Below are 23,415 nucleotides of genomic sequence, written 5' to 3'. Positions count from 1 at the left end.
AGTGAGTTTGATAGAAGCGATGATATATACTGCCGATTCGAGTGTCAGCAAGTTTATCCACATCTAGGTTGGCGTAGTTTGAAGAAGTAAGGATGTTGTGGATTAGAAGGCGAAGGTTTTGCAAGGTGATGTTGCGGTTATTCCTAGTGAGGGTTTGTGGGATAGTAGCTGGAGGGGTGTTCGGTTCGTCTTCCATTGGATGGAGAAGGAGATGGCGTGATGGACTGACCATGCAATTGGCTCATTTTTAAGGATGGCTGTGGAGCAATTGTGATCCCTTAACCAGTCCATGGTTCTGCCTTTATTGTGTGTTGGGGCTGTGATCCTGAGCTTGAACCCTAGTTGGGAGATGGTACTTTCCAGGGAGAACGCATTGGCGTCATTGGTATCGCCGCGGCCCAGGTTGAGGTCTCCTAGTAGGATGATTTGAGATCCTATTTTGGTATTAGTGGTCAGGAGGCCGGATGACATGCATTACTTACCGTAAAGCATTTCTGATGATTGTATCCGCTTAGATTCACATGCTGTGCATATGGTCCGACATCCAGTGGTAACCGCAGAGTATTGCATCTTGTCTTTTGGGGGACCGGAAGGGAACGTCGGCATAGGCGTGTCTGAAACACTATCCCTCTCGTGACGTGTGTAGTACCCAAAATCCCTCACACGCCGAGGTCCCTGCGATTGTATTTTTTCTGCCATGAAGGAGCCCAAGGCTATAGTGAGTGAGTACATGAAGAGAGAAAGTAGTAAGAAGTCTATGTTCCTTCCACCCCGAGCTGGGAGGCAGGGAGGGCGCATGTGAATCTAAGCAGATACAATCATCAGAAATGCTTTTATGGTAAGTAATGCATGTCTTCTGATGCTTGTTAATCTGCTTAGAATCACATGCTGTGCATAGACTAGCGAGCAGTACCCGGAGTTCGAGGTGGGTTGTGAGAAGGAACAGTAGAAAAAAAGATGTCTTAGTACTGCTTGTCCCACCTGAGAATCAGACCTAGAATGAGTGTCTAGGCAATAGTGTTTTGTAAAGGTGTGTACAGAACTCCAGGTTGCCGCTTTGCAAATGGACTCTAGGGGAACATTTGCAATGAATGCTATGGATGCCCCAGTGCCTCGAGAAGAATGTGCTCTAGGCTTGAAGGGCAGTTCTCTCTTTGCAAGAGTGTAACAGTGTGATGCATTTGACAATCCACCTTGATATTGCTGATTTAGAGACAAGATCCCCTTCTCTACCAGCTGCCACTGAAACAAAGAATTGTTTAGTTTTCCTCAGTGGTTTAGTTCTATCCATGTAGAACATGACTGCCCTGCACACGTCTAGTGTGTGAAGGCTTCTTTCGCCCATGTTCGTAGGTCTCTGGAAGAACGTGGGTAGTTCGATAGACTGGTTCACATGGAAATTTGAAATAAATTTCGGCGCAAATATGGGATGAGTGCGCAGAACTACCTTATTTTTGTGGACTGTAACAAAGGGGTCCAAAACCGACAGAGCCTGTGGGCCGTTAGTTCGCTAACTCATCTGATAAAAATGATAGCTACTAGAAAGGCTGTCTTGTAAGTCAGGTCTTTCAGACTGGCTTTATGCATAGGCTCAAAAAGGGGGTCCCACGAGCCCAGTTAAAACCACATTTAAATCTCACCCAGGGGCTGGGTGACTGATGGGGGGATACATTCTTTTAACCCCTTCCATAAAGGCCTTAATCACAGATATTTTCCACTACGACACCTTCTGCTATGACGTGGTGCAGGCTGACAACGCCGCTAGGTGAACCTTTAAGGAATTGAAGACTAACCCAGAGTCCAACAGATGGGTTAGATATAACACAATGTGTGAAGGCGAGCAATCGGTGGGATTGACACCTTTGGAACTGAACCAGATGACAAAACGTTTCCATTTACTGGCATAGCAATACGTGTGTTAGGCTTTCTTGTCCCCCCTCACTATGTCCATGCATCTTTGAGGGAGATGCAGATGGCCAAACTCTATGACCTCAGGAGGCAGGCTGCTAAGGTCAGAGTTTGTGGCCATGGGTGCAGAGTCTCCCCCCTGTCCTGAGACAACATGTTGTACGGGCAGGGCAGCTTGACTGGTAGGGAGAGGGACATTTCCATCAGGTGCGCGAACCAAGGTTGGCGGGCCCACATGGGAGCCACCAGAATCATGGTGACTGGTTTCTGGTGCATCTCGTGTACTATCTTGTTCAGAAGGGGAGTCGGGGGGGGGGAAAAGTGTAGACAAATTTCCCCGACCAAGTTATCCAGAGACCGTTCCCCTTGGATCGGTTCTGGGGGTACCTGGAGGCGTAATCTTGGCATTGGGCGTTCTCCTGAGTAGCGAACAGGTCGATCTCTGGAAACCCCCATTCTGCGAAGACGTTGCATACAATGTCTTCGTGCAGTCGCCATTCGCACTCTTCTGGCAGAGGAAAATCTCTGCTGAGTACGTCTGCCAGAAGATTCAGTTCCTCTGGAACATGTTGGGATATCAGGAACATCTTGTGTTTGAGAGCCCATATCCAGATGTTTTGGGACAGCTTGGATAGCCCTGGAGAGTGAGTGCCCCCCTGTTTGTTCAGGTAATACATTGCTGTTGTGCTGTCGGTTAGGACCAGCACTGTCTTCCCTTGCAGTTGCTCCTGAAAGGCTTTCAATGCTTTGAACACTGCTAGTAGCTCCAGTAGGTTTATATGGTTGGACGCTACCTGAGGGGACCACACTCCGTGCGCTGTCTGTTAAAGCAGGTGAGCCCCCCCCCCCCACCCTGTGAGAGATGCGTCTGTCGTGAGTGGCTTCCACTGCAGGGGTGGTGAAGGTCTTCCCCTTCAAGATGTTCTCCCTCGACCACCACTGCAGAGAGAGAACGAGGGCTGGTGAGACAACTAACAGATCTTCCCATTGTCCGCTGGCTTGACACCACTGGCTGTTGAGCCACTCTTGCATAGGACGCATGATCAGCCGCGCATGGGGAACCAAGTATATGCATGACGCCATCATCCCTAGCAAACGCATAGCTTTGCGTACCGTCACTTCTCGACTGGCTACATACTGAGGAACCTGAGAGAGCATGTTCTGAACCCTCTCGCTGGATTTCTTTTCGTTGATAGACAATCCCAGGCTGAACAGTAGGTCTACGGTTTTTTGGGTGTTCGAAAAACAAACGTCGAACGAGTCCCCCGTGATGAGCCAATCGTCGAGGTATGGGTAAACTGGAACTGAAAGTCTGCGCAGGTGTGTCGCTGCCACTGCCAGGACCTGGGTAAACACCCTTGGCGCCGAGGCTATGCCGAAGGGGAGTACTTTGAACTGGTAGTGTTTGTCCTGAATCACAAACCTTAGGAACTTCCTGTGCGCTGGCAGCATTGAAATATGAAAGTATGCATCTTTCATATCCAATGTTGTCATGAAGTCCCCCTGTTTTAGCAATGGGATCACCTCTTGCAGTGTTACCATGCAAAACTTCTGGGGCTTTATGAACTTGTTCGCTGGGCGCAGGTCTAGAACAGGACGCATGGGGAGATCATTTTTGGGTACAAGGAAGTACACTGAATAGATACCCTTGTTTACCTGAAGAATCGGGACGGCTTCTATGGCGTCCTTTCCCAGCAGCGCTTCCACCTCTTGGATCTGCAGATGGTCTGGTGAAAGGAGTCGATGTTTCGGCGGTCTGAACTGTGGAGGTCGGGCGAATTCCACGCAGTAACCGTGCGCGACCGTCTTTAAGACCCACTGGTCTGAAGTTATCCCCTCCCATGCCTTGAGGAAAGATGTTAATCGCTCCCCGACCGGGGAGACATGGGATGGGACCCGAACTTGGTGGTCATTTCTGACCCGAAGTTGACGCTCCTCTGGAATTGGAGCCTCTGCCTCTATTCTTTCCGCGCTTCTGACCCTTCTGGGGGTAGAAAGTGGGGCTTGCAGCAGGTTGACTTGAGTTGAAGTTGTCCGTGCCCTAATTATTTTGAGCGGCGCGGGCTTGTCCTCGAAAGGACCGCCGAGAATTACTGCCCCTCTGTGAAGAGGGCTTTTGGGAAATCTGGTGCAGCGACTTAATAGTCTTGTGCTCCTTCTTGGCTGTCTCCAACGCATCGTCTACCGCCTTCCCGAAGAGGTTGACCTCTGCGATGGGTTTGTTGATGATGGATGCCTGGGTCTCAGGCCTGAAGCCCGACGTGTGCAGCCACGCGTGTCTCTTTAGGAGAGTACCCTGTGCGAGAGACCTGCCTGCTGTCTCTGCGGAGTCCAGGCTCATCTTAACGACATTCTGATTGCCAAGTTTGCCCTCCGAGACAATGGCGAGAAGCTTGGCTCTGGTTGGTTCCGGAACCTCCTGAAGGCCTTCCTGGAGTAGGTTCAATTGGGCGTCGACTAAGCTTGCCAATAACGTCGTGTTATTGGCAATCCGGACGGTATAAGCTGCCGCCGACGTGACCCGTTTGCCTAGGGCATACAACCTTTTGGATTCCTTGTCTGGGGGTGACTCTCCCGTGGCAAGGGGAACCCCTCCTTTCTTGCGAGTGTTGGTCACCACCAGCGAATCTGCGATTGTGTGCCCTTTGATATAAAGCGGGTCAGTGGGAGAAGGCCGGAAAAGTTTTTCGACCCTTGGGTTCACAGCCCTAGTCTGAGCGGGTGCGAGTAAGGAAGGGGCCAGCCGTCTCTTTACAGAGCTCAAGAGAGGGATAGACTGGCTTGCTGGAGGCTTGTCATTAATAATGTCCTCCGCGAAATCTTGTTCAGGCAAGGCTTCAAGCGTGGCAATTTTAAAGAATTCCGCTGCTTTTTTCAACATGTTGTTGAAAGCCATATGATCATCCACCTGGAGAGCTTGTCCAACCAGGGTGGATGGGGGAGGAGTTGAGGCACACGATATCAGAATTGTGATCATCCTGCTGGGTGTCCTCCCAGTTGTCCGTTGCGCCTTGATCTTCCCCATAATTGTCCAGAAAAGAAGCCTCCTCTTCTTCTGTATAGATGTCTCTATACGTGTCCTTCTGGACATCTTCTTGATAGTCAACATAGTGTTGGACATCTAGGAGTTGGGCAACTTGTGTTTGAGGGTTAGGGTCTACCCGAGCTTTTTTCGGCAAAGATTGATCGGAAGCCCTGAAAAACTGCTCCAGCCAATCCATACACCCCTCGAATTGCTCCGTGGTCCACTTGGATGACAAAAATGGACCCAGCTGAGTAGGAACCGGGTCCTCCGCCCTAAGGCGTTGAGAGGATCTCGTCAGGGTGCTCGAGAGGGGTACCTGGCTTTCTTCGTAAGAGCCTTCGGGGTCGTCTTCCAAATCCATAGAAAACCTTTCGGCGGATTGGCCCATAACTGTGGGCGGAACCGGTACTAGGCCCACCGCCGTAGCAATCCTATTGATGCTCTTACTGATAGTCACCGAATCTTCGGGAGAGAACGCCTCCGATGATGGCTTCTCGGGTAGAGGCCTACTCGTAGTTTTCGGGCCTGCACGTGCCTTGGAAACCTTGGAACCCGTCGAAGTTTCTTGTTCAGAAACTTCAGCGCGTGTAGTTTGGGGAGTAGCGCCCTTGTTATGTTTGTTAAGCCCAGTCATGCGCTGCTGCGGATGCGGGGAAGGCTTCGGATCAGATCGATCCGATGGCACTTTCGCCTTCTTCGACGAAGTCGTTGAGGAGGGCGCTTGGGTTGTGTGCTTTGTGCGTTTTATAGCAGTATGGCAAACCCCGAGCCCACTCTCCCTACTTTGTAGGCCGGCAAGAAGGCCCGACCACGTGGAGGTCTGAACGCCGGATCTTAGGCGCCGGAACCCACAGCCGTAGACGAGTCCCCTGTAGTCTTCGTCGAAGATCTATAGGGCGACCAGTTATCTGGGCTGAAAAAAAGAATCTGAGGGACCTCGGCGCGTGAGGGATTTTGGGTACTACACACGTCACGATAGGGATAGTGTTTCAGACACGCCTATGCCGACGTCCCCTTTCGGTCCCCTGAAAAACAAGATGCAATACTCCGCGGTTACCACTGGATGTTGGACCATATGCACAGCATGTGATTCTAAGCAGATTAACAAGCATCAGAAATCTCTTCTTCGAATGAGGGGATGGGGTCTGTATAAGGTGCAAAAGGACGGAACGTAACAGAAAGAAGTTCAGCGGAATGCAAGCTGGATGGAGGGGTTATTCTAAGGCCAAGGGATGTTTTGGCGATAAAGGCTACTCCTCCTCCTTTACCCGAGTCCCTGTCATACCTTAGTATTGAGTAGCCCTCTGGGATGGCGAGGGATAGAGCTTGGCCTGCTGCCTGAAGCAGCCAGGTTTCAGTGATAGTCAGGAAATGCAGGTTGTTAGCGGATAAGAGGTCTGCGAAGTCTAGCGCATGGGCGACAAGTGAAAGGGCATTGATGAGAGCACCTTTGATCAAGGAGTGTTCAATTATGCCGATGGGGGCTTTTTGGGTGTTGTCCAAGATTTGTGAAGCGCTGGCTTGAACTTGGTTATGATAAGAATGAGGGGGGTGTTTTTTTGATGGGAGACCTGGTGGAAAGAGGAGAGGGCAAAGATAGGTAGAGGAAGAGAAAACAGATGGTGAGTGTGGTGAAGAGAAGAAGAGGCCAGCAGGAGGGGAGGGGCAAGCAAACGGACATAGCAAGCATACAGAAAGGGGGAGCGTAGTACAACAGGCAGACAAACGGACAAAAGCATAAAGCATGGGGGGGCCAGCATAAATGACAAGTTTGCATAAACCACAGCCACATTTGAAACTAAGCTAGATGCATAAAACGCAGCCATATTTGAAACTAAGCTAGATGCATAAAACACGGCCAGATTTTAAACTAAACTAGATGCATAAAACACAGCCACATTTGAAACTAAGCTAGATGCATAAAACACGGCCAGATTTGACACTAAGCTAGATGCATAAAAGACTGCCACATTTGAATAGCAACCAGAATCGGAAGCTAGCAGTGGGTGCAAAAACGCAGTGCAACCAGAAGTGCAAACATAGGAGACAAGCAGAGGAGAGTCAAAAGAGAGTAGAAGCATATCCAGGGGAGGGAATTAACCAATAGTTATGGAGGTATGTTATGGAAATCCAGATTTCTTAGTGAACTGAGGTAGCAGCATAGTGCAGGGGTGACAAGAAAATACCTAAAGCAGCATTCTGGTAGCAGGCAGGGAGCAGACAGGGGCCTTACGAGTGAGCCTTTGGTGAGAGGGGCCGACTAATGCCTGCCAGTCCCCTGTTGGTCATGAAAAAGTACACAACGGCTAATGAGAAGGCAGGAGGTGTAGGAACAGAAAGGCAGCCTTAATGACAAAGAAAAGGAGGCAGCCATCTTAAAAGTGCCACAAGGTCGGCTGGAATGCAAGCAGCAATGTGAAAGCCCAGATAATTTCAGCAAGGCTGCAATTTGGCTGCAAATAAAGAATTGCCAGGCAGCGCGGTGGTAGAGCGCTATAATAAAATTATTTTACAAACGAAATACAAAAACATTTTTTCCATCTGTTTTTTCTTTTGCAGGCAATTGCTAAAACGTTGTAGACATCGTTGAAGCTCAATTTTTCGCTGCCAAAGGTTCCGCTTCCGGCCCATGGTGGGGAGGGGTGGGGGGGGGCACAAGTATGGAAGAAAGGGGACGGGACATATGAGTTTTTACACAAATTTGAACACATCCAATGAGAAAGTGATTGACCCATCAGTTGCGAGTGCTCGCGATTATTTTTGACTGCCTGTAGACAAACATCCTTTTATGGGTATGTACGTGTAAAGCCCCATGTCATCTGTCGTGGATATGAATATAGCTTTCACGCCCCAGCGCTAGGGAGGAAGTGACCGGTAACGGCCTGCCAGTCTGAGCCATGGTAGTCCAGAGTGAAGCGAGGAGTTTGGCGAGGGCTGTGGGATGTTACCGGTCGTGTGCCCCTCAACCGCTGGAGCGTGAAAGCCATTCGCACCCACGGTTCATGCTGGGTGCGATTGGCTTTCTTTTTTCCCTCCGGAGATTGGCTGCAGTAAGAGACGTCAATCTCAGAAGAAAAAATAAAATTCATCCAAGATGCCCGCTCCCATAAGGAAAATGGGACAAAGTCCCTTTTGCATGTCTATTGTGGCGGCCAGAGCAGGAGGTGCGGCAGACCGGAGCATAATGCTCCAGTCCTGAAGGGAAGTGGAAAGGGAAGAAGGGAGTGCGGAGGGGGATGTGATTGTTTTGGGACAGTGGGGCGGCAACAGCTAGCCACTCGGGGAAGAGCTTCGGGGGGCAGGAACAGCGGACGGAGAATGTATTTTCTCACCCACTGTTCCAGCCAACTGATTGGCCAATGGCCCTTCCCTGAGAGCGAATGTGTCATCATTCAGGACAGTCACGTGTCCTCTGAGATTTTTACTCCATAGATCAAAAAAATAAACTGGAGGCCCAACTGTCTTTATCCTGCATGAAGATGTCCTGGTTCATCCTGACAACCTTAAAGTTAGATATGTCTTTCTCGGTTTATATCTACAGCTCCTAGTCCCATTTCTGTGCAAAATCTACACAAAATCTCTTAAAGAGGAAAAGTAACATATTAAGAAAATATATAAAAATTACTAACCTGGCCCATTTCACAGTTATTTTAAAGTTTTCAAAAATGTATGTTATAAAGTTTTCCAAGATCCCACAAAGGCTAAGCTATTAAATGTTTGTGACTATTAAGTAACATTCCAAGATGAAACAAAAAAGGTATTCAAGGATCAAAATTAAAATTGGATGAGCGGGAGCTAAAGGCAGCTCTGGGGTATTCCTGCATTAACCAGTGACTAGGAGCTGCCACAGAAGAACGAGGAGCTAGTACATAACGTTCCGCAGATCTAACTGCCACATAAATTGCATCATTTTGTTCATTATTCAGGATCCCATATGCTTTAAATATTGTATATATGTGCCCTAATGTTCATGAATAGATTGATCCAGACGCACAGAGTTAAATTCACATGGGTGTGTTTGTTTAGCATTAGTTGGCCTGGAGAGCCAAAAGTAGCTCCCGGTAGCTGTTGGTATCAAGCTAACTAGGCTCTTCAAGGCTACAAGCAGGAGTTAAATAGCTCCAGGGTGCCCTTAATTTCGAACCCGGGGTATTGTTGGTGTTCTAACAGAGAATTTTTGGTGACAAAGGATAACGTTCTCACTTAGCAAGGGCAAGAACACCCCCTTAGAAGCGTAGAGAACAACAGAAGGTGAGAAAACACAGTGAATTGCTAAGTTATATAGGAAAGTGAAGGGAGAATAAAGGGAGTAGAATCAGAGCTTGCTTACCGAGGAACAGGCAGGGACAGCTGGGGTAAGCCAACAAGTGTCCCAAATCCAATGATGGTTGAGAAGAAGGAAGGAGATGAATACATCAGGTGATTATCTCAGAGAGAAACAGAATATTGCACTAAGAACAAGCAAAGTAATAATTTCAAAATCAGAAACACTTCTAGGATAAAAACTAAAGAGTTTTTAGAGATTAAATATATGGGCAGAGTGGAACAGAGTTGTAGGATCCATGGGACTGTACAGCCAAGGGCAAATCACTAATGTGCAGTCCCTGGGTAAAGCAACGTGAATCCTGCTGCATGTGGAACCAGCTACCTTCTTCCTGGCACTTTAAGAGCTATATATCCCGCCCAGTGGCGCAGAGCCCCGGCGCGGATTTCAGCGATAAGTACAGTCGCTCATTTCCATAAAACAGGAAACAGTGCCTTGCTCCATATATTCCCTGGGAAAAGCAACATGAAGCCAGCCGTGTGTGAAACCTGCTACCTGTCACTTGAAGAGCTATATATCGTGGCGCAGAGTTCGTGACGAGTTCAGAAGCTCGTCAGTTGGCCGGCAGGCAAGGCGGAGGGGAGGTCCTTGAGATGGAAGGTTTTAGCCTCCGTAGAACGGGCTGAGGCATAGCAGTGATGCAAATTCTGCAAAGGGGAGAAGCAAACTGCAGGCGGGTAAGAACCTTCTGAAATCTGTGAGGATTAACATTGCCCTGACGCCCACCCATTTTAGTGGGCTGGACTTACTCCCACAAGCTAACCCTATTACATCTACTAATCTCAGGAACACCACTTCTCCTCCTCCCCCATACCCTCCCCCCTTCTCCAGGTCTCAAATCGCCAGAATCCCCGAACATCTCACCTTAAGTGGGCACTGCACTGAACAATCAGAGTGACCCAGTTACCAAAATCTCCTAACCCACCACCACGACAGTGTATATCAGACACTTTAGCAGAGCCTGAGCTAAGCGCCAAAACCTGCAACCAAGGCAGGGCTTTTACAGAGGAAATGGAAGCGCTGGCAAGGGTGGCTGAACCCCTAGTGAATTTGCGAGGAACGAGGACTCAAAGCCCACCAGTTGTACCCATTCTAAACGCAGAACAAACAGAGGTTTCCATTGAGCCCTTGTGCACTCCACCCGGTTCTAGGGTTCCAAATCAGGGGTTGCACAATGTGGACAAAGCTTCCTTAGCAAAAGACTTTGGCTTCTCCCCTGCTCATCCGGCCCGAAGTCCAGGAAATCTAGTGCTACGAACACATTGATCCTGGATACAGCGCCCATGAACATTGCACAGTCTAACACATGTTGGTAACAGGTGTTCGCACAGGTCCATAATTGCAACATTCCAAATATGTCCCCCTTGCAGGATAACCATACTGTAGCACCTGCTGGCCAAAAAAAGCCAAAACAACTGCAGACTTTGGTGCTTCTGAAGGCCTCAACAAATCCGACTAGCGGCTGTCCGGAAATCCCACAGGAGGCTTATAGTAGGGCCCAGAGCGAACGGAACATTGATTTGTAGTCAGAACTAGTGGAGCAGAATGCCATAATAGAAGCAAATCCACAAGTGGTCAAGGCAATGGCTAGGTGTACGGTCACTGCCGGTGACAAAGGCGCTTGCAAGGCTAGCCCAAAGACTAACACAGGAGCGTAGCCCACTGCTGCCCAATACAAACTAAAGTCTTTTTTTTCGTCCTAGACCAAAACCACCATTGTCCAATCATAACACAACAGGAGAATTGTCAGACGCTGAAATATTGGAAGTTGCAGGTTTCAGCCTCATTCATAGAGATACCACAAGCACTACCAACTGCCTCCAAATAAGGGGGTCATTGCACATCAGCCGGAAAAATAAAACAGAGTATGGAAGTAGACCTACCCACACAAATCCCCCTACAGTTATACTGGCTGGAGAGGATGGAACAAAGCACCCTGCAAATGGGACCACTTTTAACGACCCCTCCACCGGCAGAATGGGTAAGGTACCGGGTGAGCTCAGCTCTAACGCCCCCGATCCCTACCCTCTACCCATCGATAAGAAATTGGGATTATGTACTAATGGAGAAAGAAGCAACATTGGAGGCCATCAGGAGTTTGGGAAGTTGGGGCATTCCCTCTTTGCGTGGGTGGATACAACTAGAGTGAAGAAACGCACCAAATTGGCCCAGGCTCCCTGTTGCAGGGCTCATCGATCTCCTCTTCCGGTTCGGACTTCTTTTGTAGGCACCATTAAACAGAAGATCTGCCGAAAGAGATAGACCCACCTCAACTCGGACAGCAGGACATCCAGCAAAGCCTGATCTATTGAATATCGTGTCATCTATAAATATAGCCCTAGCCCCCTTCATGAAGCTATATGAAGCCTCAAACAACACAATGAAGTACCAAGCGACAGTTTTAGCAAAGGTGCACTCCAAACTTTTATTCGTTGAGGGCTTCATAAAGGCTGAGGAACTGCGGCCCTGGGAAGATTAGACATAGAAGGCCCAGCCCAGCAGCTGACGTTTTGAACAAGATAGAGCAGCTAAATAAACAAGGTCAAGAGACCAGAGTCTCAGAGAGGGGTACATCGGTGGAGGCACAGCCTACATTAGAAAAGAAAGCACTGTCAGCCACAAATGGCACCCAAACCATCTTTGAGGTAGTGGAATTCCGTCAATCGCCAACCATCGCCAACGTTGGCGTGGGTGTCTCAAAGCAGAGTACTTCCTTCAGCAACCACCAAAAGGAACCTGTTTAAAAATAAACCGTGCATTCCCCATTTTTGATCAAAAAGGGAGGAAGACCTCAATCAAGACCCAATCACTAATGAGTAAACCTGATCATAGATGTCACCCAGTGCGAAATCCAAGGACTCTCAGAAGTTCTTGAAAGACATTGTGATTTCTAAAAACATGCACGGGGAAGACAACAAAGCAAGAAGTGCCAAACCAACTCAACCCCTCCTCATTGTGGATGACCGAGAGGCGTCATCAGAGGAGGACTGGGCGAAGATGAAGCCAGCTACTTGGATTATCTAATTAACTTATCAGTGTATCCCGTCATTGAATCCAAAACAGAAAGAGCCTGTGCAGGAGAAAGCAGGGTCCTCCAAAGGCGCACAACAAACTTTACAGGTTGGAACAGAGAACTTCAATGGAGAGGCTGAAGTTCAAGTCGAGTTTTTAACAGTGGAAAAAAGAAGAAAGAGTGGAACAAACTCGCCCAGCTAGTCAAATTAAAAGGAACCTAAATTACTTAAAGAACGTCCAACGTCCACAAATTGTAGCCCTGAGAAATTGGGCTCCAAAACTGTATAACATAAAGGGGGTCCACGAGAGCTCAACAATCGAAGCAGGCTTCAGGACAGGCGCAATGGTCCCCCACCTAAGCATCCTGATGGCCTGCCACCCCCGAGACCATCTTCTGAATGTAAGCACTCCCAGAAGTGGTTGGACAGAGCCAGGGGTCATTACTTCAAGTCAAACCACAGACAGATTGTGAAAACTGTACGCTCTGTTTAACTTGAGAGAGAAGTGGACAGGGACGACGACCTGATCCTGAATCGTACAAGCGTCACGGACTGCCTACAATGTATTCCAAACCTTGGGCAAATCACTTCTGACGACTTTAGGATCATCGAGTTTGTAGACTAACTTTGCACAGTGAGCGTCTATTTGCATACTAACTCCCCTATTGTGAAAGGCATGTTGTTGGAAGCAGCCGAAAATCTTCAAATGTTGGGTTTTGACATTACGGCAGTAAAAGATACAACAGGGATACCAACATCAGCGAAGAACCAAATTGATTGGTGGTGTTACCCCCTCGAAATAAGCACTCTTGGGAACCGATCGAAGAAGCAACTCGAACGGCTCAAGTCCCAATGGGGAAAACATCATCTGCCAAAGAATAAAGAGATTAAAGATACTGCCTTCTTGTGCAGACCTTACTGGGAAGGATTCAAGCAGAGGCATCTTGTAGGGTCAATTGGGGTACCCAAGGGGAAAGGTAACCCACTCAAGACTCGCCAGTACATAAAATATGGCTGTTTGGACCAGGAAGATCTAACCTCAGTATTACCAGACAGCTTGATAACAATCATTCAGACAGAAGAAAGATAGAGATACCCCAAGAGACCTTCCCCGGAGTGTCGGATCATACATCTTAGATCTCACGTGCTCCAACTATGAACAGCAAAATATAGCCTCCAAAGAGGGTTAAAACAACTAACATAAATGGGCTCATGGAACACAAGAGGATTTAAACATTGCGCCACCAATAAGGATGCAAACCTTGGTGACTGACATATTATGTCTCCAGGAGACCTGGCTACGGTCAAATCCATGTCTAGACGGATTTAATGTGATGCACAACCCTGCTCAGAAGGGCCCCAAAGGAAGACCAAAATTGGGCCTGCCAACCACAATTAGGTCAGGGATGGGGCTCAAATTGGTTGAGAGGGTTCCGGACAATCTTTCCACCGAGGTCACAATTGTGAGATGGTTACCACCAACTGGAGCAACAAAGGAGATGCCTAAATCACTTCTAGCAATTGTAAACCTGCATTGAAACCCAGGGGCAATTGTAATGGGAGAGATTTTTGGACCTTGTGTCATCACGGATAGACGAAGTTTGCATAAAATATGAAGTGTGCGACATTATCCTATATGGTGACCTTAATATGAGGTGTCTTGAGGACAAACAGACCTAAAGTACTAACTCGCAACCAACTCGTCAGAAAAGAAGAGCAATGGCCTGGCAAAAACTTATGTCCTCAAGAGATTTACAAATGCTAAATGGCCATGTATTCGACAATAACCTTCGCCAAGCAACTTGGGTAAAGGATGGCCTTGAAGCAACAATAGATTATATTTTTGTCTCCAGGAGCCTCCTTCCGTTTGTATCATCATTCAAAGTAATGAGAACTACCCATAGTGACCATAATCTGCTGGCTATGTCCTGGGGCACAGCAATTAAATTCAAAAAATCCAATACAATCATAAGTCTAGCCAAACACAGCAGGGGCTCCCATCTGAGAATCCCAAGAGAAGCAATTGATAAAGTTTCTGCTTAACTTGTGAAATGCTCTACCCATAAGAGAACATCAAAGGACAGCTTCAGTTGATTATGCTCCTCTTCTCAAAAGCTTTTACATACTGAAATGCCTGAAAACAGGAACAAGCAATAACCCTTTTCACTCCTACGACGAACTCCTGGTGAAAAAATGAAAAGTAATGAGAAAGCAAAAAAGGAAAGCTAAGACTTCGAAACATCCGGACGACCTGCTCTAAGCAAAAACAGCAGTCAGCCAATATAAAAACTGGGTCCAAGCACACAGGCAGAAACTATACCAGCAAGACTCAGAGAAAATGCTAAAAGCAATCTGTGGGAGAAGGTCTGCCGATTTCTGGTCGTTGGTCAAAAGCACTGTCGGGGAGCGGACATTACTAGAGATAAATAGAGTCACGGAGGAAGCATGGGTACTGCACTTTCAAAAGCTTCATGCGGAAAAAAACATGTGCACCGTAAATATTCTGCGACGTGGGATGTCCCGCACGAGATTGGAGAAATCACAGAAAAGGTGATGAAACTAAGCAACACCCATGCGCGGGTCCAGGTGTCCTATTCAACGCCATACTCGAGCAAAATCCAGCACACTGGGCCAGGTTTAGCCACCTCCTGTTCAGACGCATTCTGGATACACTTCCCCTACCTGAATCTTGGCTGTCTGCAATAGGTGTCCCAATATTTATGAAGGGGGAGAGGGAAGACGACAAGAACTAGCTCTCCATTGCTCTTCTCGATGTGATCGTAATACTTTTTGGTTCAATGCTCCTTAGAAATCTCAACGAATGGTCCAAAATGGATTGCAAGAATGACCCCTTCCAAACTGGATTTGTCCGAGGCATGGGCACGGTTAACATTTTAGCCTCGAGTACACTGAAGGGGATAGTTTGGGAAAATAAACCAGATATACCAAGCATTTGTGGACCTTGTCCAAGCCTTCGACCAGGTGGGTCGAGCACGTCTTTTGAATAAACGACAGACTTGGAAGTGCCCATCATCAATCCTAGAACCGTTGGTTGCGCTCCATTCAAACACCAAAATGAAAATCAGACTGAACAAAAAAGTGGCCTTCTGTCGAAGAAGTATCAACAGAGGCCTAAAAAACAAGGCTTTCATCTGGCCCCGCCTTATTTAATCTATTCTTGGCAGACATCAATTTAACTTTAGACACTGCAAAACAGCTTTCCTCCACGGATAGGAGGAGGTTACTTAAGCTGTCTTCTATATGCTGATGACGTGATCATAATTGACCAAACACCTATTGGGTAATAGCATAAATTAGACAAAGTAAGGGAAATGATACATGTAGGGAAATGATCTCCAGATAAACATAGCCGAGACAAAAATCTTAGTTAAGGAGAAACCAAAAAAGTCCAAATAAATGTTTGTGAGGGAAATTGACCAGAAACGAATTGAGCAAGTCGGGGCATTCAAAGATCTAGGAGTGCTAATAAACAACAGCTACAGCAAAACACCGCTCACAGACACCCTGGGGTTGAATGCCAAATCTTTGGCAACCCAAGCAACAATACTTAACAAAAAATGTGGCCGGTTCTTGATGATCCCAGTTCTTGACATTTACAAAACAAAAGTGGTACCAACATTAACATATGGCTCAGAGGCAACTATGAGCATCCCTAACAAAATCTGGCCAACTCTAGGGTTTCTTTTGAGAAAAAAGTCCTGCAGGTTCTGTGGTCCCTGCCTGTACACATTCTGAGGAAAGCACTAGGGCTACAATCACTGAAATATATTATGGAGTGGAAGCAACTAACACGATACAGGAAGTGCCTCTTTTCCTGCAATACCCCGATCATGGGGCTGATCCATAAGGAATCTAGAAGGGAAATAATGAGGCACTGAAAGAGTGGATCGAAGGACTTCTAGCCAAACCAAGTGAGCTCAATCCATCCAAACCTAAAACAAAACTGGGGGAGCTTGACTGGATCCAGACCATAAACAAAGTCTCTGCCTACAAACTACATCAGATGACAGCCAATGAAACAAGGGCACTTGGTGAGATACCTAATTATCTGATGAAGTTCGGGTCCAGATACCACAGAGACCAATTTCTATGGTTCAGACTAAACCTCTATCGGACAAATGAAATAAACGGGGCAAGATCACTTCCAAAAACATCGAGACAACAAATGTCGTTTTTGCACAGAAAAGAATAGAGTAGAAACCTTAAAACATCTTCTGTTCGGGATTGACTGAAATCAGAACTAAACACTTCGGCTAAATCCTAGAAAACGCTCACAATATGAGCGTGGACGCATGGTGGACATTTGCCCTAAGTGAAGAAAAGGTCTCTGCGTCTCTTGAAAGAACAGCATTTTTTAACAAGATTCTGCCATAGGGAATCTTATGTAATAGGAACTGGGTGTCGGGAATGTCAAAAATTAACATGTTAAATGGTTTGCCCACCTTTTTCCCTTTCCTATTCTTTCCTTTCTGTGCTTCCGTATTCCTTTGTGCCTCCCCGTGCCTCTGATATTTTATCTACTTGTATGAATTTTCAAAAGGGACATGGGTATGAGGATTATGTAAACGTCTCTTTTGCAAAAAGTTTTTAACAAATTAATGCAAATAAAAAAAATAAAAAAAGTGTTGTATTGGTTCCTCACAGTTCCATCCTTTCATCCTCAGAACCCATTTCCATTCTCTAACAATTTGTTCTCACATACAGCCTAAGCCCACCTTTCCAAACCCTACACATCGGTCCGACTGTATACTCACTGCATTTTTGCCTTGGTCTCGGCAAGTGCTGCACGTTTTACACTCTATACACTGCCACCGAAGAGCCTTGACCCGAACAGTCAACTCTGATGAAAACTTCAAACAGGAAGGATGACCTAGGGAAAGAAGAGAAGAATGAGCCAAACACAAGTAAAAAAGAAAACCTGCACATGCCCAAGGCTGGCATAATGTATGAGGAGTGTGAAATTCCCCTATTTCCTAGCCATAGTATCAGCCAAACTCTTCAATTCCAGCAGTGACATCTGTATGCATTTCAGATTAATGTAAACTCTAATTTCATCAAGGTGTCAGGTCAAAATGCTTACCTATCTTTATATATAAATCTGTATGCATGTAGGATTGTCCAGCTATACAAATCCACACCGTTGAACCCACGTCTACCAAATTTGAATTGAATGCCTCTTTTGTCTGGGGCAAGATTGTAGTCTATGTTTGGATTAAAAAAATGCACTCCGTAGGCACCCTCATTTACTGACACTCACCCAGATTCACAACAGTAGGTACTAGAGAGAGGCAACATTTGGAAAAATGTCTGAAGGAAAATGTCTCATATGTTGGTTTTTACTTTAAAATGTATTACTACTGTATACAGTTTGAAAGTGTTTATTAAAGCATTTTTAAAAGGGAATAAAAAAAAGAATACCTTTTTTTTATCACGCCACTCCAAATAGGGGAAAATGGCAAGGTTACCGTTTACTTAAGTTAATTCGCACAATCAATCTTTCTTGGACATTTTCTCAATGTGCTGAAGCCTTTCAGTGACTGAAACATGCCGCCCAAAAGACCATCATCACTTGGAAAAGCTCCATCTGATGCAAAGCGAAAATAAATATCAAGAGCTTCTGAAACACAAACTGCAGCCTGACTTGCCGACCAGAGGACATGAGCCACATCCTCCAGGTCACATGAGGCAACACTCTACCAGGACACGGGCAAATCCGTGAACCCCCAGCCGGTTCAAAATAAAAATACAATTGATTTGATTATTTGATATTTCCCATTCAACATCTACTTGCTACTTTAATACCATATCCATTGTAAAAGAACAACGGGTTCTGTTAGATAAGGCAATGTAGAAGGGGGCAAGACAAGACTTCTCGCAATTTGTGCAGGCTACATATTGCATCTATTCCAAGGGAACACCAGGATCATAAAGAATGAGAAAATAATTACCAGTAAGGTTCTTTCTATGGATTACTCTCCCACAGATTCCTCATCTTGATTGTAATCCAGCGTCAGGCGCTCAGAAGATTATTTTCGACATGGGGAGCAGTGCTGCTCAATGTCATCAACAATTCCCTCTCCGTCAATGGAGGCTCAAATCAGCTTGGTCTGTTGGACTGGTCACTTTAAACTTAAGGTGCTCTCTTTCTTATCCCCCCCACTCCCATCTTTGTGCGCCTGTTTTTGCCTATGCGTTTTTTGGTCATCTTGAATATTGCAATTCCCTCCATCTTGCACAGCCGGCATATCTGCTCCACCTGCTTCAAGTTCCCCACAACATCCGCCGCTAGAGTGCTTTCTGGCTCTTAATATCGGCACATATTGCTCCTATTTTATGTGCACTACATTGGCTCCCTGTGGCTGGTAGAATTAAATGCAAGATCCTCTGTATTGTCCACCACGCCTTCTATGGTCACGTTGCAGAATTTCTCCAGGATAAATTCCGCCCGTATGCCTCTGCTAGATCTCTCTGCTCTGCAAAGGTTCTACGCATCCAGGTGCCTCCGTTTCATCACACTATACTGGGCGGCTGCGCTTTTTCCGTTGCAGGGTCTATCCTTTGGAGCACTCCTCCATTGTCTAGCCACACTATTGAAGATCATCTTGCGTTTTGCCGTCAAGTCAAAACATTACTTTTCCAATTCTCTTCTGCGACTTTTCTCGCTTTTCTGTGTCTGTCCTCCTTCAGCGCCAAGATGCCTTTGGGTGACGGTTGCGCTTTATCATTTTGTGTGCCTTATGTGGAGAACCAGAAGGACAACTCAGACCAACGAATACCATGTTTTTAAGGATCTGGTATCTCTGGCTCCTGTAACCTTGTGGGCTTTCCCAGCCTTTCAATAGTAGTCTCTCTGTGGGAGTGTTGGTCTCCCTGTTGCCGCTTGTCTATGCAGATAATGTCCTTCAGGCTTAGAGTTTGGGGTTAAGGCTCTCTCAAGCAACTTGGTCTCAGCAACTGTTAGCGGGCTCCGGGCTCACCACAGCGTATCCGTGGTTGTGCCACCAAGAAAACAGGTATTTTTACATCTCCACTGCTTCCCCACACCTGGACCTCACAGAGAAAATACCAGCCTTGTAGCATCCAACTAGCGTTGGCCTCGCTGTCCACGCTCCAGCAGGCTTCCAGCGTGCCTCTACCCCTTCACAGCGTCTCTCCCAGAAGGCTCGCCAGTGCATAGGGAACGGACCCCCCCACATAGAAGTTTCTTTCTCTACATCCATAATTCCACTCCAGTTTAAGTACGTCATCATGAAGCTGCGTCCTACTTCCTCCTCTTTGGCCCTCAGATGAAATCCAGCATTGAATTGTATGAAGCCAATGGGAAAAAATTAGGCTGTCCAAGTCCCATGTATGCAGGCAAGGTCTTCCAGTCTGGGAGGTCCTTATCAGACTGCAAGTCTGTGAGAAACCAGAAGGTGTCGCACCCACTAGTCCTCAGCGATCTGTCATCCAGGTGGCCAGGACACAGCCATCGCTTCTGGATGCAGTTCCTGGGGGTAGACCAGTGCGGGAGGATCAACTGGGTGAGGGGTCTTCCCGGAGAGGGAGACGTGATGTTGAGATGCAGTATCCCCTTCCCTGTAACACGTTTAACCCATCCTACCAGGTAGGATGGGTAGGAACTCCACCACCCCCCCTCGCCCTTTTACAACGCAAACACTTTCACATGGACAGTCCGCGTATGGGTGAAAACGACTAACACTCTAGCAGTATACCTGACGTGTCCCAATACAATAGTCAGGCGAGGTCAAGCAATTGAACATCACACACACCTGACTCCCATTAAGCTTCCCCACACAGATAAAAGACGGAGCACAAGAGCACACTCTGAGTGAGGTAAAGCACACGAGGAAATGGCAACTTCAAGAGAAAGCTGAATGAGACACAAAAGATGGCAAAACAGAAGGGAATCGTAAGGAGGGAAGCTTCCTTGACCTTTTCGACAAGGAATTGTTACTTTCCAGAGTTCTCGAGATTAGAAAGCGTAAGAATAGGAAACCAGTCTCGAAGAATCCTGCATTGCGTGTCAGATCCCTGGGGCCCTCCCACGTCAATCAAGGCGGGGAGAAGCAGCAGCCATTGTGGTACCGTCCTTGGCTCCAAGAACAAGTCAGCGTCAATGAAATCAAAACAGCCGGTGAGTTGGGGAGACCGATACAAGACCGGTCTGTGTTGAAGCCAAGGTTGCAAGCAGCAACATTCTATGGCGAGCGCTGGAACGAACATTGTTAAAACGTGTGTGATAAAAAAAAGCAGGTAAAGTTGAACTGGTGATGAGTGACTGAACTGAAACCAAGATACGATACGCTTGACAGAGTGGTCTGGCACCGCGTGGGTGCTCAATCGAAAGTCTCTGTAAGGAATCCAGCTGAGAAGCAGCAGAAGTAAAAGTTGAAAGAGTTCTACGTCTACAAAGAATTGCAAATCAAAATGGTCCTGCGATGGGTCGAGCAAAATCCTGCACGCAGTCAAAAGTCTTCGATTTTGATGAAGTAAAAAAAGTTTGGAAAGTAGATAAATTGGTCAGAGCCCAGCGAATGGAGACTAACTGAAGGTTTTGTGTTAAAGTGGGTCTGAGCCCGGCAGAGGGGGACCCAAGGTGAATAGTGAATCACCTCAGAAATTGTGTACATGTGAAGGAAGGAACGTTAAGGTTTGTCGCATCAGGCCCTCTGAAATAAGAGACTCTGAATGGCAAAGAGACTTTGGCACAGAAGGCCCCGATAGTGAGGTTTTGAACTGCATCCTTGTGCTAAATAAGCCAGAGGGTGTGGCAAGCACAAGTGTGCCACCTTGTCCCAAGCTGAAAACGTGGGGCAAGGGAGCCAACGGCGCAGATATCCTGGCATATCATTTCTTGAACACTTTTCGTTTGCATAACATTGGTTCCCACACTATTTGTATTTGGAAGTAAGGATTGGCAATAGGTGTATCAGTATAGGCCCTTTTATTTTGACAAAACTACTAGGACTGTGTTATTATTTGATGGTCGTAGCTTGCTCCAGTCTTTAGATTTAGGATTAGATAGGCTTTTTTTCAAACCCAATTGAAGTTCAATAAACAACCTTGAACTATGGTCACTTGTGTCGGTCTTACTGTTTGATACCATGCCCTTCTTACAAGTCCTTGCCCCGAGAGAGGAGTCGCTCCCAGTGTGGTCCCACTTACCAACACCCCTAGGGAGGGTCTCAGGAGGTGACTGCCCTTTGGGGAGAAGGGACAAATTGACCAGATTAGGCACACACGACAGACTGATATTATTGTGCGACATGTTCTAGTGACGTGAGCAGGTCTTTGGGTCAGTGGCATCCACACTTTGAAAGCTTCAAGAAACCTAGGAGTAATTCTTAGCCTGCGTTCAGTCACATAATTCACAAGGGAAAGATAGCAAATAACCTATTTAGCATCTAGGCCATTAACAGCCAAGTTTTATATAGAGAAACTAATGGCACTCTTCAATGAGGGTGAGATTCGGATTGTGGCACCTCTGACGGGTGGAGGGCCCAGGCGGGAGCAGCGGGTGACGCGGCCCGCCAGACCCGAAGGCACCACAGGGTGTTAGTCGGACGGGGGAATCCAGCGCAACACCGGCATTCGGCGGTCGGGTGGACTGGGCGGCACCGCGGATGCCTGCCCCTCCCCCCGCCGGCTGAGGCGCGGGCCGCGCCCCAGTGAAGGCAGGAGAAGCCGCGGGTGCGGGACTCCTGATCCGGGGCCCCCGGTGAAGCGGCACACTCTAAGAGCCCCGACAGACCTCGGCGGGGGCTTGGAAAAGAGACTGCAGGCAGCAGGCGAGGGGAGCCAGGGCGGCTCCGGAGTGGGAGAGAGTGCTGGGACGGCATCCAGAGGCCTCCATATGCCCCCCACTTCCACATCTCCCAAGGCATAAGTCGACTAATTGGGCCAGACAGGTCCGGGACTGGCAGGGGGTAGACACCCCATACATCTCAGCATATAGATCCTCGCGGAGGGGAGGGGGCGGGGGGTGCAGGAGCGGGGGTCAGCCCTCGCTCCCCCCTACCAACAGCAAGAGGGCTCAATTGCTGGCAGCTCCCTAAGAAGAGGGAAGGTACCTGCCCAACAAAGAGCACATTTAGCGAACCCAGAGCAAGGGGTGAGCACAAAAGGGCACCCCCCCTCCAAGATAGACAGTAGGCCGTAGTGGTAACCCACGAAGATAACTACAAAGACTTCCGCAGGAGGGCAATGTCTAAAGCTAAGGGAAAGGGGGGCACATCCCAACCAAACCCACAAGCGGCCAAACAGGACTCAAGCATTCTACAACTGTGGGCTTCAGAAACCCCAGTGAACACCAGGGGGAGAGCACAGGAAGACTCCACAACAAATGACATCCCCCCCAAACCATGCAATCAACCCCCTTCTAAGGAAGACATGCATGCCTGGTTCGTAGAACTGCAGGACAAATTTATGTTAACGGTAGAGGACCAATTCGCTACACTTAGAAACGACATGAAGCAAGCTGTAAATGATATAGAAATAGACCTAGCCAAATTAGAAGAGAGGACCGATACCCTGGAAAAAATAGTTCAAAATGTGGAAGAGGAAGCAACACAGACAAGCGAAACACAAGAACAATTAGTGCGATTAACCCACAACCTGGAAATTCAATGTGAAGACCTGGAAAATAGATCCCGCAGATCTAACATCCGCATTAAAAACATGCCCGAGACAGTGTTGGATAGGGATCTCAAGAACGCAGTGCAAGAAGTGTTTAGAGACATAGTCGAGGCACAGGATGTTGAAGCCATAGGAATAGACCGAGTTCATAGAGTGGGTCCGAAACGCACAGGAGCCCCCGGGGAAAGACCCAGGGACGTGCTTGTGGTGCTATCCTCGTACCCACAGAAAGAGAACATACTAAGGAGGGCAAGGCAAATGGATCAAATAAGGATAAACGGGGTAGACATCCAGTTGTATCAAGACCTGGCAGCAGCGACACTACTAAAAAAGGAGAGAAATGGCCCCACTGATCAGAGAACTGGTCTCAAAAGAGATAAGGTACAAGTGGACTTTCCCATTCGGCCTACTATTCGAGTGGGAAGGCAAGCAAAGGAGGGTGTCAAGCTGCGAAGAGGGACTTCATATAATGGACATACAGATAG

The 23,415-nt window shown here is 47.4% G+C and overlaps 1 protein-coding gene across 1 annotated transcript in view; it reads right to left on the bottom strand.

Moving 5' to 3' along the window:
- KAT6A (lysine acetyltransferase 6A) overlaps positions 1 to 23,415 on the bottom strand; it is a 1,549,616-nt gene that overhangs the window by 1,149,067 nt on the left and 377,134 nt on the right. The window contains exon 4 of the mRNA XM_069617664.1: positions 17,047 to 17,162. Coding sequence (XP_069473765.1) covers positions 17,047 to 17,162 — 116 coding nt within the window. The remainder of the gene's footprint in view (positions 1 to 17,046; positions 17,163 to 23,415) is intronic.

Source organism: Ambystoma mexicanum, chromosome 10 (genome assembly GCF_040938575.1).
Source record: "Ambystoma mexicanum isolate Mex_15411 chromosome 10, UKY_AmexF1_1, whole genome shotgun sequence".
In the NCBI taxonomy this organism is placed as follows: Eukaryota; Metazoa; Chordata; class Amphibia; order Caudata; family Ambystomatidae; genus Ambystoma; species Ambystoma mexicanum.
This window is presented reverse-complemented; position numbering and strand designations above follow the sequence as displayed.